The sequence below is a fragment of the Musa acuminata genome, chromosome BXJ1-6 (assembly GCF_036884655.1).
Source record: "Musa acuminata AAA Group cultivar baxijiao chromosome BXJ1-6, Cavendish_Baxijiao_AAA, whole genome shotgun sequence".
In the NCBI taxonomy this organism is placed as follows: domain Eukaryota; kingdom Viridiplantae; phylum Streptophyta; class Magnoliopsida; order Zingiberales; family Musaceae; genus Musa; species Musa acuminata.
Genome location: NC_088332.1, coordinates 42,149,332 through 42,165,000, shown reverse-complemented (window position 1 = coordinate 42,165,000; position 15,669 = coordinate 42,149,332). Strand labels below are relative to the sequence as shown.

Genomic DNA, 15,669 nt, shown 5'->3' with positions numbered 1-15,669 from the left:
TCTCACAAGTTAAGCTATGGTTATGCCGAGTGAGTTTACATGATCCTTTTGGGTCTGCTCTAAGGTGGGAATGCTAGAGGGAGTGGTTGAAGCTTGATGACCCTTCTTGCCGCTCTTCTTCTATGTTTTTTAGTCTTCCTTGTCTTCTTTATTGTTCTACTTTACATGATCTTGTTAGCTGCCTGATGCATTTGGACTTAAGATCAACGCTGCTTGAACCCCATCAAGTTGGTGACCAGAGTTGTTATCAATGACCATCACCTTTAGGAGCCTTTGATGTTCCATAGAGAATTTGCACTCAGCCTTTCTTAAGTCATCTTTTTTCTTTGCCAGCTTTACCATTGAGGTGCCTACAAAGTGGCCATACTTGCCTCGGGCCTCATCGAGCTCTTTTTGGTTGTAGGACAATAGTGGGATAATTTTGGTAGGACTGTTACAATCTCTGTGAGAGAACAGGCATTTGAAATTTCTTTTGAAGAAGCTCCGGACATGCCCTCACCTCTTATATAGGTCCAAGGGTTCTGTCTTGCAGGAGTACTTTTCACAGATACATACCAGTAAGATAGTATTATGGCACTGTTGCTAGTAGTGGTATTAAAAATTCAATCGACAAGGAACTGTAAGGAAATGAATTTATTTATAAGCCCATTGTGTTTATGTTCAGTTATCTAACAAGTAACCATTCAATTAATTTTGTTGCAATTTTACCTAAGTTAATAAGATCTTAACGTGCTATAGAATCAAAATAGAACTTTCATTTATCGACGAGGGAATATATCCTAAATCCTAATTGTAGCCTAATATATAGATCATTCTTTTGTTGAATGTTTCTCACAATATGACATCTTTCTGATTGTTACTTTTAGTAATTTTTCATGGATGTCTATCTTATGACATTGCTTTTTTACATATCCCTGGTAGTTAAGTAGGATATTTTCCAACCAAAGCTTCCGTTTGTATAGAGTGATGATCAAGTGTGTGTACATATTATTGTCATTTCTTGTTTGCTTGCTATTGATATCATATTCGAAGTGCATCTGTAAAATTTTGATTTTTGTTTGTCAAAATTGTTACATTTGTTATTCGTGTCTGTATGAGCACATGATGACACCCTTTGGACTCATACATTTCAACATGATTGCTCCAGGGTTTTGTAATGAATATGCAACCCTCAGAAGCTGAGGTCGGGTTTGATGTTCGTCTTCCACCAACAACAGATCTAAGTGTACTAAAAAGAAGGATCGATGAGGAATGGGCACCAAATATAAAGAATATGACATATCAGGTTAGGATGTCTTTGATATATAGGAATGGATTTTTTTTCATTTGAATCTGCTCTCTTATTGAGCTCCTTTACATAGTTAGATTCCTTCAACTAGAGTCTTGGTGCGGCTTTAACCAATTCTCCATGGTATCAATGGTTTGCACTTCATTGATATTATCTTTAGAACAAGTTGTTCCAAATGTTTTTGGCCTTCATTCTATAAAGAAGTATGATATTTATATTACTATTTTCACTAATAGTATTTGCGATATAAACTTTGTGCCTCTACCAAATGTTGTCTAGTATTGCTACTGGCTTTGACTTACACTTTTTTCTTCCTTAGTGTCATCGTCATCCTTTAGAGGGGTTGTTAGTCCCATCATCCTTTAGAGGGGTTGCATAAAGTATCCATGAATGTTTCTATTTTTTTCTGGTTAGATGCTTAGAGCAAGAAGATTATTGTAGTAAATCTTGAAGGTTTTGTGCGGAACAACTTCGATATTGGTATGAAATGTCAAAGTAAATGTTGGAAGGAAAAAATAGTTATTCCTCTATCACCTAGAAAGTATTTTAAATTTAAGGAATTGCTCGCTATGGTCTCCAAAACATGGTTCACTAGAATAATTGACAGGTAAATATTGAGAAAAGAAGTATGGAAAAGGAAGATAATAGAAATTGAGAAGATTTATGAAAGGAAGGAGATGCATACTCTTTCTTTCTTCTTCCATGAAACCTAGATGTTGACAGATGCTAGAAAATTGCTGTCAGGAGCAAATTGGGAGGTGGTAACTAAGGAAATGACATCTCAATTAAAGAATGGACATGAGTTGGTCAGTGCTTGCCAAGTTACATCCAAGGAATGCTTGCATGATGTGACATTTGACATGTTGGTTGTGGATCCACATCTTTTGTAAATAATGTAATATATGAACATGTCAAGGAAGGCCACAATGACCACTCAATAATCCATCCATAATACCACAGGGCACTGGAGAGTGAGTAGGTTCTGGTACCAGTTCCATTTGCTGTCTCAAACTGTTACTCTTTTCAAGAAACTTTTTTCACTGGTGCTAAATTATACTGTGAAAACAGACCTGGAGGCTAATTTCTTTCACTATCTTTTTTTCTGGTAGAGCATATCTAATATTGTCATGTTGATAGGTTTGATTTCATTGTTGAAGAGGATATTATCCCTTATATTACATTTCTTTTTTATTGTAGATGTTCTCCTTTTAAATTAAGTGACTGGCTGTGGTTTTGTTGAAGAGGATCCCAAGAGATGTTCAGTAGCCTATACTGATTTGAGGAATAATTCTTCATTCTTTAATAAATATCCTTTTGGGTGCGCTTAATCTTAATTTGATCTAGTTCATTAACTAAGAAATAAATTGGTATTTATCTACTATTTACCTTGCCATTAAGGTTGGCAACAACATTGGTCAGGTGAAATCCATTTCAGTCGACCTTTTCTTTTCATGGACATCTGGGTCAACCTTATGTCATCTCAAAAAATAAGTTGGTCTCATATATCCATGCCCTTTTTATTCATGCTACATATTTGGTTGGATAATCACCATAGAGGACTTAAGATGTGACTTTCATGTTCTAACTTTATTGGAATCATTACTTCAATATTTCACTTGTCATGTAGCAAAGTTTGGAATAAATAGACGATGATCTTGTGCAACATGATCCCTCATAATTGGAATAACAATATGTATTTGTAGTTGTCTCCATTTTTTATTCTTAATTTAAAAAAGGGTTATGGTTTTCCCTTGAAATACTTGTTTTGTTCGTTTAGTTAATGGGTTGTTATTTGGTTATGATTGTTGATGGAAACAGATGTAAACAACATTTGTCATGTTAGTTCTCAGTGACTCCAAGATCATGCATGTTAGTCACGAATACTGTATACAAGGTGAAAAGATTATGATCCTCATGTAAATGCCATTCTATATTAGCTGAAAGCTTGTTACTCAACTTAGGATGTAAACGTAATGGCCTTCATGTATCTTTTCTTCAAAACAGAAGTTTCTGCCCTTCGGTCATGGTGATGTCGAGGCTTCATCATCTTTCTTTGTCTGCTCAGAATGACATATCATACATGTTCCTGAATTTGCAACTAAATAGACATAATTAGTAGCCAACCATATCTAGATGGTTAACAACTGATTTTTCTTAGTGATTCTGGTGCATGGAATATAAAAAGTTCATTCATATTCATGTTTTATAATGATTTGGAAATGATCTTCTGAATGAGTCTCCACAACTGTTCATAGTAACACTTGTTTCCTTTCAAAAATTTCACAGCTGATACAAAAAGGACCGATACGGGACAACAAAGGACGTCCCCTAGCAACACCCACTGATGAGTCTAACCCTTGGTGGTCCGTATTCAAACAAGCTGTTCTGGCATCTGGAGGGAAACTTGCAAAACCAGAAATTTTATCTTCCACTACTGATGCTCGATTCATGAGACAGATGGGAATTCCAGCCCTGGGCTTTTCACCGATGGCAAACACTCCAATCTTACTCCATGATCACAACGAGGTCTACATACTCATCTTTCATTTGTTTCCATTCTTCTTTTCTTCTACATTGGCTGATCTGACGATATTCTGACTTGTGTACAGTTTTTGATGGACTCTGTGTTTCTCAAAGGAATCAAAGTGTATGAGCATGTCATCAGTGCTTTGAGTTCCTTACCGGAAACTTCAGTCTAAGCTACAGTGGTTCATTTGCCCATCCCTACAAGACTGGCATTCTTTAGAATGGGTGATGCGCTACAGATGTCTCAGAAAAAGACACCCTTAATATGATCCAGTGGAGAGCATCAGTATGTATCAGTGATCCTTTGCTAAATCTTTATTGTACGATTTTGCAAAATCTAAGTAGATTCTAGTGTTTGCTGCAAGATAATTATTGTGATGCTTGATTATACCAAATTTTACACAAGTCTATGTTTGCCAGACCTTTAGTTACCCAATAAATTATATCTTAAATGCCTGCATTAAAAAAGCTATGCAGAATTTGATGAAAACTCTCAACTGAAGTTTGTAAATAGAAGTTTAGCTGACCATGACCAGCAATAGGGTTGAGTTGGATTAGTTTTAGAAATATTATATAAATATTTAGAAGCTGTCCAGTTTAACACCCTAAATTATGTTTTCTTTCAAGCTAAAAATAACATAATTTAATCTCTCTTTCCTTGATTAATGTTTAATGAGTTATTGATTAATGTTCATTAGAAATCTAATTGATGATCGAAAAGGAATCAAATAATTTTATAAAGTAATGACAGGATGTCCGTAATTAATTTAGAAAACTCGACTCTTTACATGTATATTATAAAAATTATGTGAGGTTCTTCTCCCCTTCTTTTCCACATCATTTATAACTCATTGCTGTAAAAGCTATCAAACATCGATCTCTTTTGCTTGCTTAAGTATCACAAAGATATTGAATTGATTACTGAAGCAAACTAAATTTTACCAGTGTCAATCAGACAAAAGAAAACAAATATACTTGCTTTCATGGTGTCAGTAGATTCTTAAAAGGGTCAGAAATATAAAATCACAAGAATCTGAGCAGAAATATGATATCAGGGAATAAGGGATCACCCAGCTATCCACTGCCATCTACGTAATGATGAGGACAGAGGAGCCCACGTTCCTCCCCGTCCCTATGGCAGGGAAAGTATCTTTCACCCCCTGCCAATCGCAATTTCGGAAAGGGTGCACACTCCGCGGGGATAGACGACGGAGCCATCTTTCCATTTTTCGGTTGCATTCTCATGGGGAGCATTAATCCCTGGTAGCAAGGCTCGTCTTCCCCATTTTCTCAGTTGCCCGGCATAGACGACACTCACGCGGTCGTCCTTTACAAACGATGCATCACAATGGAGTGTACGAACTGATCGTAGAAACATAGATTAGGGAGAAGAGTAATCCGCTTTTCGCCACCGCTTAGGTATAAAAGCTGGCTCCCAAAACCTAAGAGGAAAAATTCCTATTATTCCATTCTATCGGTGACTTTACCATCAGAGCGGTTGAGTCGAGAACTTCCCTGACAGACATCTTATGTAGGAATCTCAGGGAGGCCAAGGCACACCATAGGTCAGCTCCAAAATCTCGAGACGATCAAAACCACCTTTTTCAGCATAGAACCCACCGTAAGCAAATAAACAGCACCTCAAGATCGCGCTAGCCAGATTCAGCTCGCCCAACTCACATTTGGGAGTGCCATGTGGGTTCCTAAGATGAGCTTGCGCCTTCGGGACGTGACCTGGCTGTGCTAACTCCCTAGTCAATGGTGCAAAGGTTACAACATTTTGATATTAGAGGAAGAACCGAATATCGCAAGAGCGTCCACCCACGAACCCCCTCAACAAGCGCTCTAGCGAGGAAGTGCCATTGCCTACACATAGTAACATTAGGCAAGGAGGACAACTATCCTCCTTCCCGCCACCTATACTGAGGCCGACGGTTCAACCCTCACTTGCTCTCATGCCTCTTGGGGCCTCTCCGACAGATCCACAATAGATCCACCCATGTTGCCCTCGGTAGGTTGAGATGTCGCCCGAAGCACCATTGTCATCGACAATAGAATATGACGCACCCCCTCACCATGGATCTGCCCTACTCGAGTCGGACGCCCAATCTGCCGACTTGATGGAAGACTCACTTATGGATCAACTTTGTCGAGTCGAACAACGCTTGGATGAGGGGCAATGTGAGTTCTAGCATTCGAATTGGGAGGCCAAAGACCTCACTTCGAGCTGCTCTCCATTCATCCAAAGCATCCAAGAGGAAACCATCCGACCCCCCACCACCAAGCGAGGGGATGGGGGCGAAGGGTGGGAGGAATGGTAGCTCCTCGGGATGCAAGGCCTATGCCCGAATCGCCACAGATAAATGCCTGAGGTGGGAGGAAGGGCCAGAAATTCTTTTTAAAGAAGGTGAGATCAAGCACCTCGACCTCGCCCATGATGACGCCTTGGTGATCTTGGTCAGGATGGCCAACGCCGGGTGAAAAGGGTCATGGTTAACATGGGTAGCTCCACCAACATGTTGTACTTCGACGCCTTCCAGAAGCTTAGGTTGATGACGAGCAATCTCTCCCCAATGATGTCATCACTAACTTGGTTTCTTAGGGATTTCATCTTTCCCCTCGAGACGATAAACCTCCATGTTACCTTCGGTGAAGAGCCGCACGCCAAGGCCCTAGTGACCAAGTGTATGGTAGTAGACATCCCTTCGATCTACAATGTAATCATTGTTCGGCCTACTCTGAAATGACTGAAGGCGGTGGTATCAACATACTATATGATGATGAAGTTCACAACCGGGGTTGGCATTGGCGAAGTAAGGAACAACCCCCGAGAGTCCAAGCGGAGCTATCTAATGATAGTTGAAGTACCAATCACGGATCCCCGAGGCCCCAACAAAGTCCTTCCACACCCTGAGCCGACAAAGCAACTAGTTGAAGTTCCACTCAACAATGCCTGCCACAATATAGTGTGTGCCACTTCGTCGGCATCACCACAACGTGATGCAATAGCAGATAAAGAATCAAGGATGCTTGCATCCGCTCGAAGGAAGCTCGCTACGATGGAGCCCCCAGCTCACTACGGCAGAGCCCCAAGCTCATTACAATGGGAATAAGACCCGTTGCAGCGAATGACAAGTCTTGCTATGGTGAAGCCCCAAGCCCATTACGACGGGAAGAAGACCTACTATAGCAAACAATGACGCCTGCTATGGCAGAGCCCTAAGCCCATTACAACAGGTAGAAGACTCGCTACGGCAGATGACCAGGCCCGATATTATGGAGCCCTAAGCCCATTATGATGGGTAGAAGACCTGCCTCGATGAGGCCAAGGCACACCTCGGGTCTACCCCAGAACCCCAAAATGATCAAAACCATTTATGTCTAGCGCAGAACCTATCGCGGATAAACAAGCAATACCTCAAGATCACGCCAACCGGATTCGACTCACTCAACTCACATTTGAGAGTGCCACATGGGTTCCTAATATGAGCTTGTGCTTTCGAGACATGACTAGCTCAGTGCAAAGGTTATACTGCAACCCCTTCCTATTTTAATGCTCGGTCACAGAAGACATCGATGGCAGATGGTGGTGCCACTGGCGGACGGCGAGGCAAATCCTAGCTTCAACCCCTTCCTATTTGCATCTTTGTCGGTGTCAATACAGATGTCGAGTAATTGTTACACTGGACGTCATGCCTAAAGATAGTAGAGGATGTGGCCATCGGCCTCCTCTACCTCCATAAGAGCAACCCATGAGTCATGCATGCCAACCTCAAGCCCTCCAACATCCTGCTTGGCTATACGTCATGTCCCACCTTACCGACTATGTTCTCATCCCATCCCTCTCCTCTGTCCCCTAGCCTCACCTCACAACCTCGCCACCCCCTCCTCCTCCCCTGCATCCTCCTCCCTCTTCTACCGCATGCCCGAGTCTCGCCTTCCCAAACCCTCCTTCACCCTCCTTTCTGGCGTCTATAACTTCGGCATCCTCCTCCAAGAGCTTCTCAGTGAGAAGATCTCGTTCCAAGACCTGGTGGAGGATTACGATGTCAACATCTCCTAGTGGGTCCGCTCTGCGCGGGAGGAGCGAAATGACTCCGGCAAAGACCCCGAGTCATCCAAGAATGAGGCATCCGAGAAGAAGTTAATGGTGCTACTAAACATCGCAATGGCATGCGTAGTGGTCAAGGTAGAGAAGTGACCGTCGATATGGGGTGTGCTATGGATGATCAAGGATGTGAGGACTTGTGGTTGGCATGCATGACCAGTGGGTTGCTCTAGTAGAGGTAGAGGCGGATGGCCATATCCTCAATTATTTTCATGCACGAAGTCCGATGTAGTGGCCGCTCGATATCTACATTAACATCAAACACTAATACAATTGGAGATGGATCAAAACGATTGACGCTACCAGCGTCGTTGTCCACCATCGAGCATCAAAATTATCTTTTTACCTTTTATTTATATATTTTTTGATAAAACTAATATTGTTATGATAAATAAACTTAGATGTTTTACTTTTTGTAATTATAGGAATATCAATATAACTTTTTAAAATATAAGGGTCCGTAATTAACCCGTTTTGAATATAGTTTTCTTTAAAATCAATCACCGAAAATAAAGGACCAATGTACTGTATTTGGCATTGGAGGCATAGGAGGGTCGGATTATTCAAACGCAGCGTTGTCCACTGGCCAGATTCCACCCTGATCCAATCCCGTGATGACACTGCTGCATATATTATGACACCACACGTTTGGCCTTGTGTAGGATTTATCGTTCGGCATTCGTTTGGCAGCAACGCTATCAGAAATAGTATCTTCCGCACCCACTGTTCTTCGATGTAAACGCATACTGTGACAGAATTCATTAACTGGACTCACAATTACTTAAGAGCTTAGTATCCATGGGAAGAGAATATAAGGTTTGGATCACCCAAGAGGCAATTATTAGGCAGTAACTTTCGAGACGACGGTGCCAATAACATGTGATCGGCAAAAGGAATAGATTTATGGATGTAACCATCTGAGACATTATTTGATGTGGGTCTTTGTATTATTGATCTCACACTGATTCGACAAAAGTCCACATATAATAATTGAGGGTCCGTCGTCTCTGTCAGCTAAATTAGGACAAGAGCGTATGCGACTCTCGTGACTTACATGTTGATGTATCATGCACTAACCATCCAAAAATTAATCACATCATCCGTCAAAGATACAACTGGAAAAAACTGGTGTTTATCTAATGAGGCCAAAGAAAAAAGCAATTCCAAAAGAAGACAAACCTCAGAAATGGATCTCTGAACTCAAAAATTCTCGTTGCACTGACGAATGAAGCAATACGTTTCGTTTCATAAAAGGATGACTTCGAACACACACACACACATACACACTCTCTCTCTCTCTCTCTCTCTCTCTCTATATATATATATACACACACACACAAGGCAATATTCATACAAAACAATCTCTTGCACTCATAGTGTAACGCTAATGAGAAGCTCCTATGGAAACAACATGACCGTAATTTTCGCACTCATTTTGTCTCTCTCGTGGAAGACGATCAACCAAGTTCCACAGGCAGGAATTGGCGAGAATCTCTTATCCCTCCCGTGTCGTCAATAGTTCCAGAGACAGCGATCGGCGAGCAGTATGTGACCGGCCGAGGCCGATGGGATCTCCTGGGCGGCAAACGGCCGCTTGCCGCTTTCGTCGCTGGACACGATCGAAGAGATCACAGAGGTGAACCCTGAGTCCCACGACGCGCTAAGCAGCTCCGTGCCGCTCATCTGCTTCTTCACGGAGCTAACATCGGGCGGGGTCTGCATGCCCGACGAGCACAAGGAGCTCGACAGGCACATCATGGAGAGGAACCGAGGGGTCGGTGAACCTTGGCGAGCCGCGGCAGAAGGGAATCGGAAGCACTCATCTAACAGCTCGTCGTTAATCCCCGTTGTGTTGGAGAAGCAGGTCACGTTGGGGGAATCGAATGTGGGAAAGGCTTCGTTCTTGTTGATATCATCATTTTCCTTCGTCGGAGGTACGAGAGAAACGTCCGCTTTGACCGGCTTCTTGATGCTTGAAATCTTATGGAATATTCTGCAGACCACCCACTCGTTCTACACACGCCAGAGATGGAAAAGCATTGAGGAGCGCATGTAGCATCTTATCGAACAGTCTAAACAAGATGTCCTCCGACTCCGAGTGGTAAAAAGAGCCGAGGAAGAGAGGAGACCGGCGAGTACGTACCATTGCTATCATCATGGGCGGAAGGTTGTGGACGTAGCACTTGCCCTCCAGTCGGTACTCATGCATCACCCAGTTGCTCTTCTCTCCCTTGGGAGCCCTACCCGTGTAGAACACCAGAGTCTTCTTCATTCCAACGAGGATTTTCTCTCTGTAGATGGCGTTATCTTTGCCCGTGGCCTTCCAGTAGCCTGCCTTGGTTGCCCTGTTCGTCCTCAGTCCAGTCGGGTACTTCCTGTCCCTCACGCAGAAGAAGTACCACTCCTTCTCCCCCGTCTTCGCTCTCACTACGAGTGAGTGAATCAAGAAACAACAATGTAACAAGACAGGGATGCATGACTTACCGAAACAAGAGGAGTCGGCAGATTCAGCAAGACTTACAAGGCAAATCCCAGGGCTCGTACTTGTTCAAGTCGACCTCCCCGATAGCTACGGCATGGAAACTGGCATCCGTAACCTTTTTGGCCAGGTAATGGGTGATGAGCTCCTCGTCAGTGGGCTGGAACCTAAATCCAGGCGGCAGTTCCATGACTTGGTTCTTGCCCCTGCTAAGAACCGCAACACCATCTTCCATTTAGTATTTGATCACCTAATGAATCGACCAACAGATGGAGTTGATCAAGACATCCGATTTGAAATCTATAGCAAGAGAGACATGGGCCCACGACCAACTGGGTCACGCAATCCAACAATCAAAGGAAAAAGACAGGTGGCAGGGATATTACTTGGGAATGCACGGTAGGAAATTACATGATAGCAACACAACAACAATTTTACGCGATGGCTTGGCATCAGATACTTTACCATACGAGTAAGAAGACGGCTTTCCATTGTTACAGTTCTCCGTATGCTTGATGATATATATGACATATGACTCGTCTACCTGACATGATGTGGGAAACATCCCAACCAAGACATGAGAGGATGCGTTCCCAACTGAGAAGTCATTTTGTTGCTGGTTCTTTGGTCACTGACGGAGATCACACTTTGTTACGACTTAAGAAGATATCCTTAAGGAGATGTATCAAACACTTTTATTCCTTCAAAAAATTTGCTCAGTACATTTCCGACTCGTTAATATTGTTATTCATTGAGCTATTAGTATCCGATTATATTTCATGTAGCTATTTTTTGAACTGGATAATTATTTTTATTAATAAAATAATTTAATGAATATTCAACAAATGACTTAGTTTTAATGAAAGATAATTGTGTAGATTTAACAATCATATATTCATTAATAAAATTAGAATTAATAAAATAAAAATATTTTAAAAAAATAAAAATAATTAAAAGTGTGTGACTTAATCGTATCCTTATTGAGGTTCTAAAAGTTTAAGAGATCAAGGAGTAACTTAGTTAACTATCTTATTTAACATAATTATGAGATTAAAAAAATGATGAGTGAAAAAAAATTATTATCAATTTATCATAATACAAGTGACATATAAAATTATTATAATTATAAAAGAATTAAAATCATGAGTCATACTATAAAAACTTAAAAAACTGTTATTGAAAATATGATAAGACTTCAAAAAAATATATCTCTAAAAATCAGTTTAATTTTCTATCATAAATATAATTTATTTATTTATTAAGATAATTAATATTAAAAAAAAAAGTACAAAGAGAAAATTAAATATTAACATATGATTTTTATCTTTTTAGAGAAAGCCTACGATCAAAATCCTAAAGATTCATTATACTGGGTTTTAAGAGAGAAAAAAAAAGGCATGAACTATATTGATGTTATTAAGAATATATATAATAAAGTAATTACTAGTGTTAAAACCAAAGTGAGCTTGTCTAGTAAGTCCTAAGTCCCTATAATGGTTGAACTTACTAGTCATTTATATTATAATTTTATGTTATTTGCTAATTATATCATTTTAACCGGTAAAAGTCTAAATAGAATTAATTCTAAACTAAAGTTATTAAGGTAAACCTTAGAAATAAAAAGTTTTAGATTAAATAGGACTATACATATATTGATCATAATTTTAATAATATTAGGAATAGATAGGATGATATAATTATGCTAATGGGTAAGTAGTTCTTTTAAATAAATATTTTAGGTATCTTGGATTAATTATTCAATAAGATTGAGAGATTGATAAATATATTATTTATAAAATAAAAATAAGATAGTTAAAATAAAAAGGGAGAGCGAGGAAGGGCAACATGAGCAATGTGGATAGTGTGATTGGGGTCAGAAGGGTAAGATCGTATAAGTGAGACCAGAGGATTAACAACCTAAAGAGAGGTTCCCTAGCGCTAACGAGAATGAGAGGAGTGGTATTAGCGAAGACAAAGAGGGTGGTTGATGAAAAGCAGCATGGTGATAACAACATGGGAAGGGGGGGGGAACTAGAGGTCATGAAGGAGGCGACAATAATGCTGACAATAGTAACAAGGAGTAGGGTAAATACTATGATAAAGACGGAGAAGGTGACATCGCTCACGATGAGAATAGAGACCAAGTTGATTGATAGTGTCAGTGAACGACTAACGAAGAACGAAAGAATATTTACATCAAAGTGAGGTGCCTACAAGAAAAATCTAATCATATATATATATATAATCTTGACTGAACATCACAGGTGATGCATGATTACTCAACCTCTTATCATTATTATCTAAGAATTAAGCGAAATAAAATACCAATCAAACGCATGCCAACATCTAGTTAACTTTTGTCCGGATTCGTATTTTCAGTATATCTGAACCCAGTTTGATCATGTCTGAACTATATTCAGCCAATTTCAGTATATTAATCACGCCCATAATTTATATTTCATCTATAAAGCCCATATTTAAACCAATCACGGTAGCATCGGAGCGGATGAAAGCGGGTGTATCCAAAAGTTTAACCAACTTGCGCAACTAACTTATGGGCTTACAGCTTTAAAGAAACCCTATAGTTCCTCAAACTCCATCCCCACAATGGTGGATAGCTTCTAAGGTCTCCTTTACTCTCTACAGTTGCAGGATCGTTCCACTGCACCATATATTATCAGTTCAAAGGGAAGCTTACCTTTCTATCGTTACAGGTCTTTGAACTTTATATAGTCTCTGTGCAAGAACTTCTTCTTTGCACTTGGTCCAAACCAGTACATTACAGATCTACTCCCACAGCAGAGATCATCATGAGCAAGATGATGAAGAAGAAGAAAACCTTGTGCAGCGTACTTCTCTTTGTTCTGCTAGTCTTCCATGGTAGTGCTTACAGTCCTTCCAGCTTTGCTAAGACCAGGGGAACTCATTTCGTTATTGACGATCGGCCGTTCTATTCGAACGGATTCAATTCGTACTGGCTCATGTACACGGCTGCGGATCCAGCCGAGAGGGACAAGGTGTCTTCTGCTCTTGAGCAGGCCTCTACTCTCGGGTTAAGAGTGATCAGAACTTGGGCTTTCAGTGATGGGGGCTATAGACCCTTGCAGTACTCCCCTGGTGTATACAATGAGAATATGTTTAAGGTAAATATATATACACATGCCTTGCTTGTTTAACTATTGTACTATATTATTGTTTAAGGTAATGATTTAGCAGATCCGATCATGAAGAATGCTTCTTAATTCTGACAACGATATCGGTTTATTCTTGGCTGAATGGAATCGATTCAGGCCTTGGACTTTGTGATCTCTGAAGCCAAGAAGTATGGTGTGCATCTGATACTGAGCTTGGTCAACAACTGGGAGGGCTTCGGAGGAAAGAAGCAGTATGTGCAATGGGCAAGAGACAAGGGTCAGTACTTAGGGTCTGAAGATGACTTCTTCAGGAACGAAGTTGTGAAGCAATTCTACAAGAACCATGTCAACGTGCGTACACTGACGAGTTTCTCGCTACTGTTCCATTGCATGTATACCTTGGCTTCTATATGTGGAACTTCACAGATTTTATTGTCTATATCAGACTGTTCTCGCCAGGGTTAACACTATCACGGGAGTAGCGTACAAGGATGATCCCACCGTTTTCGCATGGGAGCTCATGAACGAGCCGCGATGCCAAAGCGACCTCTCAGGAAGAACTGTCCAAGTTTGTCACAGCCAGTTCATTGATCCTTCTCAGATTCTTCCTTTTCATTCTGTTTCTGGTGATTCTTACGGCCGGCATCGGAATTCATCGACAGTCCTGGATCACGGAGATGGCTGCTCACGTGAAGTCTACAGATAGAAACCACATGGTGGAGGTTGGCATGGAGGGTTTCTACGGCGAATCGATGCCTGAGAGGAAGAAATACAACCCCGGCTACGAAGTCGGTACGGATTTCATCGCTAACAACCGGGTTCCGGGGATCGACTTCGCCACCATTCATGCATACCCTGATCAATGGTAAGCAGTACGTACGGTCGATCCTGTTGCGTTCTGTCAGAGCTCAACCCAGCTACAATCTCCACACAAATCATCAGCTCTCTAAGCTTAATTCCTTGCACCATTAATTTACAGGGTTCCAGGATCCAACGACGACGGTCAACTGGCCTTCCTCCGGAGCTGGATCCAGTCTCACATTCAAGACGCGGGTTCAATTCTTGGGAAGCCGCTCATGGTGACAGAATTCGGCAAGTCGTCGAGGCAAGCAGGGTACACCGTGAGCAAAAGGGACGCCTTCTACGCCACCATTTACGATGCAATATATGCATCAGCCAAGGCTGGAGGCCCTTGCGCAGGTGGTCTGTTCTGGCAGCTGTTAGACCAAGGAATGGATAGCTTCAGAGATGGCTACGAGATCATATTCGCTGAAAGCCCCTCGACGACGACCATCATCTCTCGCCAGTCCCACAGGATATCAAGTCTTGGCGTTCCCAAGGCACTGGAAGAAGCTGCAGAGATGGAGAACATGGAACCCTAGTAGAATGATCAAGCACAAGGTGCATGCATGTATGTATCGAATACTGATGCTAAATAAGAAAAAACTAATATATGTTTAATGCTGGAGATTCGATAATGTCAAAAATGCTTGAAGCAATGCTTTGCATACATAATAACAACAGCCACTTCCAATGCTACCTTATGTTTTATAATTAAAATTATCGCAATAAAGGGAACGATTGCAACTACAACTCAATTAATGTCCACATTTGACTAATATATTCAATAAAATATCTAATTCCGGAACCCAATGTCTTTGTCTCGGGGAAAATTATTATTTTCATGACTAAAGCCAGACTTGGATGGGACTTTGGAGAACATTGTCATAAAAAATGCCTTCTCTTACCTACTCATGTGATAAATCTCTATAAAAACTCTCAATAGGCTTTCAAGGTAAGAGACATGAAAATTTTGCTTTAATTCATAAAAAAAGGAGATAGAAAGAGAAGTTATTTATTTTCCTCAAAATATAAGGAAATAAGATAATGAACTTCAAATTTTTTCCCCTTATTTGACCTTCAATTATTTATTCTTTCCGCCTCACTTGATTGAAATGATCAATATGTACACCTATATTTTTTTTTTTTAAATACATTGATGCTTCTTTTGTATAATTTAATATTAATAAGGGTATCGATTTTGAATTCGGCACAATAACACATCTCGAACCCAACATGACATAGAGATATAACCTTATAACATAAAAATGACTATGATATAATTTATTTATTT

The 15,669-nt window shown here is 40.6% G+C and overlaps 2 protein-coding genes and 1 pseudogene across 3 annotated transcripts in view; 2 read left to right on the top strand and 1 right to left on the bottom strand.

The window, feature by feature from the left end:
• Positions 1-4,235, top strand: part of LOC135677077 (uncharacterized) — a 5,797-nt gene extending 1,562 nt beyond the window's left edge. The window contains exons 2-4 of one of the 2 annotated variants that reach the window (XM_065188978.1): positions 1,148-1,285; positions 3,575-3,814; positions 3,898-4,235. In XM_065188978.1, coding sequence (XP_065045050.1) covers positions 1,148-1,285; positions 3,575-3,814; positions 3,898-3,987 — 468 coding nt within the window. In that variant the 3' untranslated portion in view covers positions 3,988-4,235. The remainder of the gene's footprint in view (positions 1-1,147; positions 1,286-3,574; positions 3,815-3,897) is intronic. The other variant, XM_065188979.1, reaches the window with a different exon arrangement.
• Positions 4,236-9,144: 4,909 nt separating this feature from the next.
• LOC135677076 (NAC domain-containing protein 100-like) lies at positions 9,145-10,658 on the bottom strand. The gene is made up of 3 exons (XM_065188977.1): positions 10,444-10,658; positions 10,066-10,349; positions 9,145-9,935 (listed from the first exon to the last, which is right to left on the bottom strand). The coding sequence occupies exons 1-3, from the start codon at positions 10,634-10,636 to the stop codon at positions 9,435-9,437; spliced, it is 978 nt and encodes a 325-aa protein (XP_065045049.1). The 5' UTR covers positions 10,637-10,658; the 3' UTR covers positions 9,145-9,434.
• A 2,562-nt stretch (positions 10,659-13,220) lies between these two features.
• Positions 13,221-14,917, top strand: LOC135677553 (putative mannan endo-1,4-beta-mannosidase 9; annotated as a pseudogene).
• Positions 14,918-15,669: the final 752 nt, after the last annotated feature.

What these genes read in the sequence shown, in the direction of transcription:
- LOC135677076 (XM_065188977.1), bottom strand. Translation starts at nt 10,636, where the DNA reads ATGGAAGATGGTGTTGCGGTTCTTAGCAGGGGCAAGAACCAAGTCATG. An exon ending in CGAGCCCTGGGATTTGCCTT is followed by an intron (nt 10,350 to 10,443) that starts GTAAGTCTTGCT and finishes ACTCACTCGTAG; the next exon opens with TGAGAGCGAAGACGGGGGAG. An exon ending in CGCCCATGATGATAGCAATG is followed by an intron (nt 9,936 to 10,065) that starts GTACGTACTCGC and finishes TGGCGTGTGTAG; the next exon opens with AACGAGTGGGTGGTCTGCAG.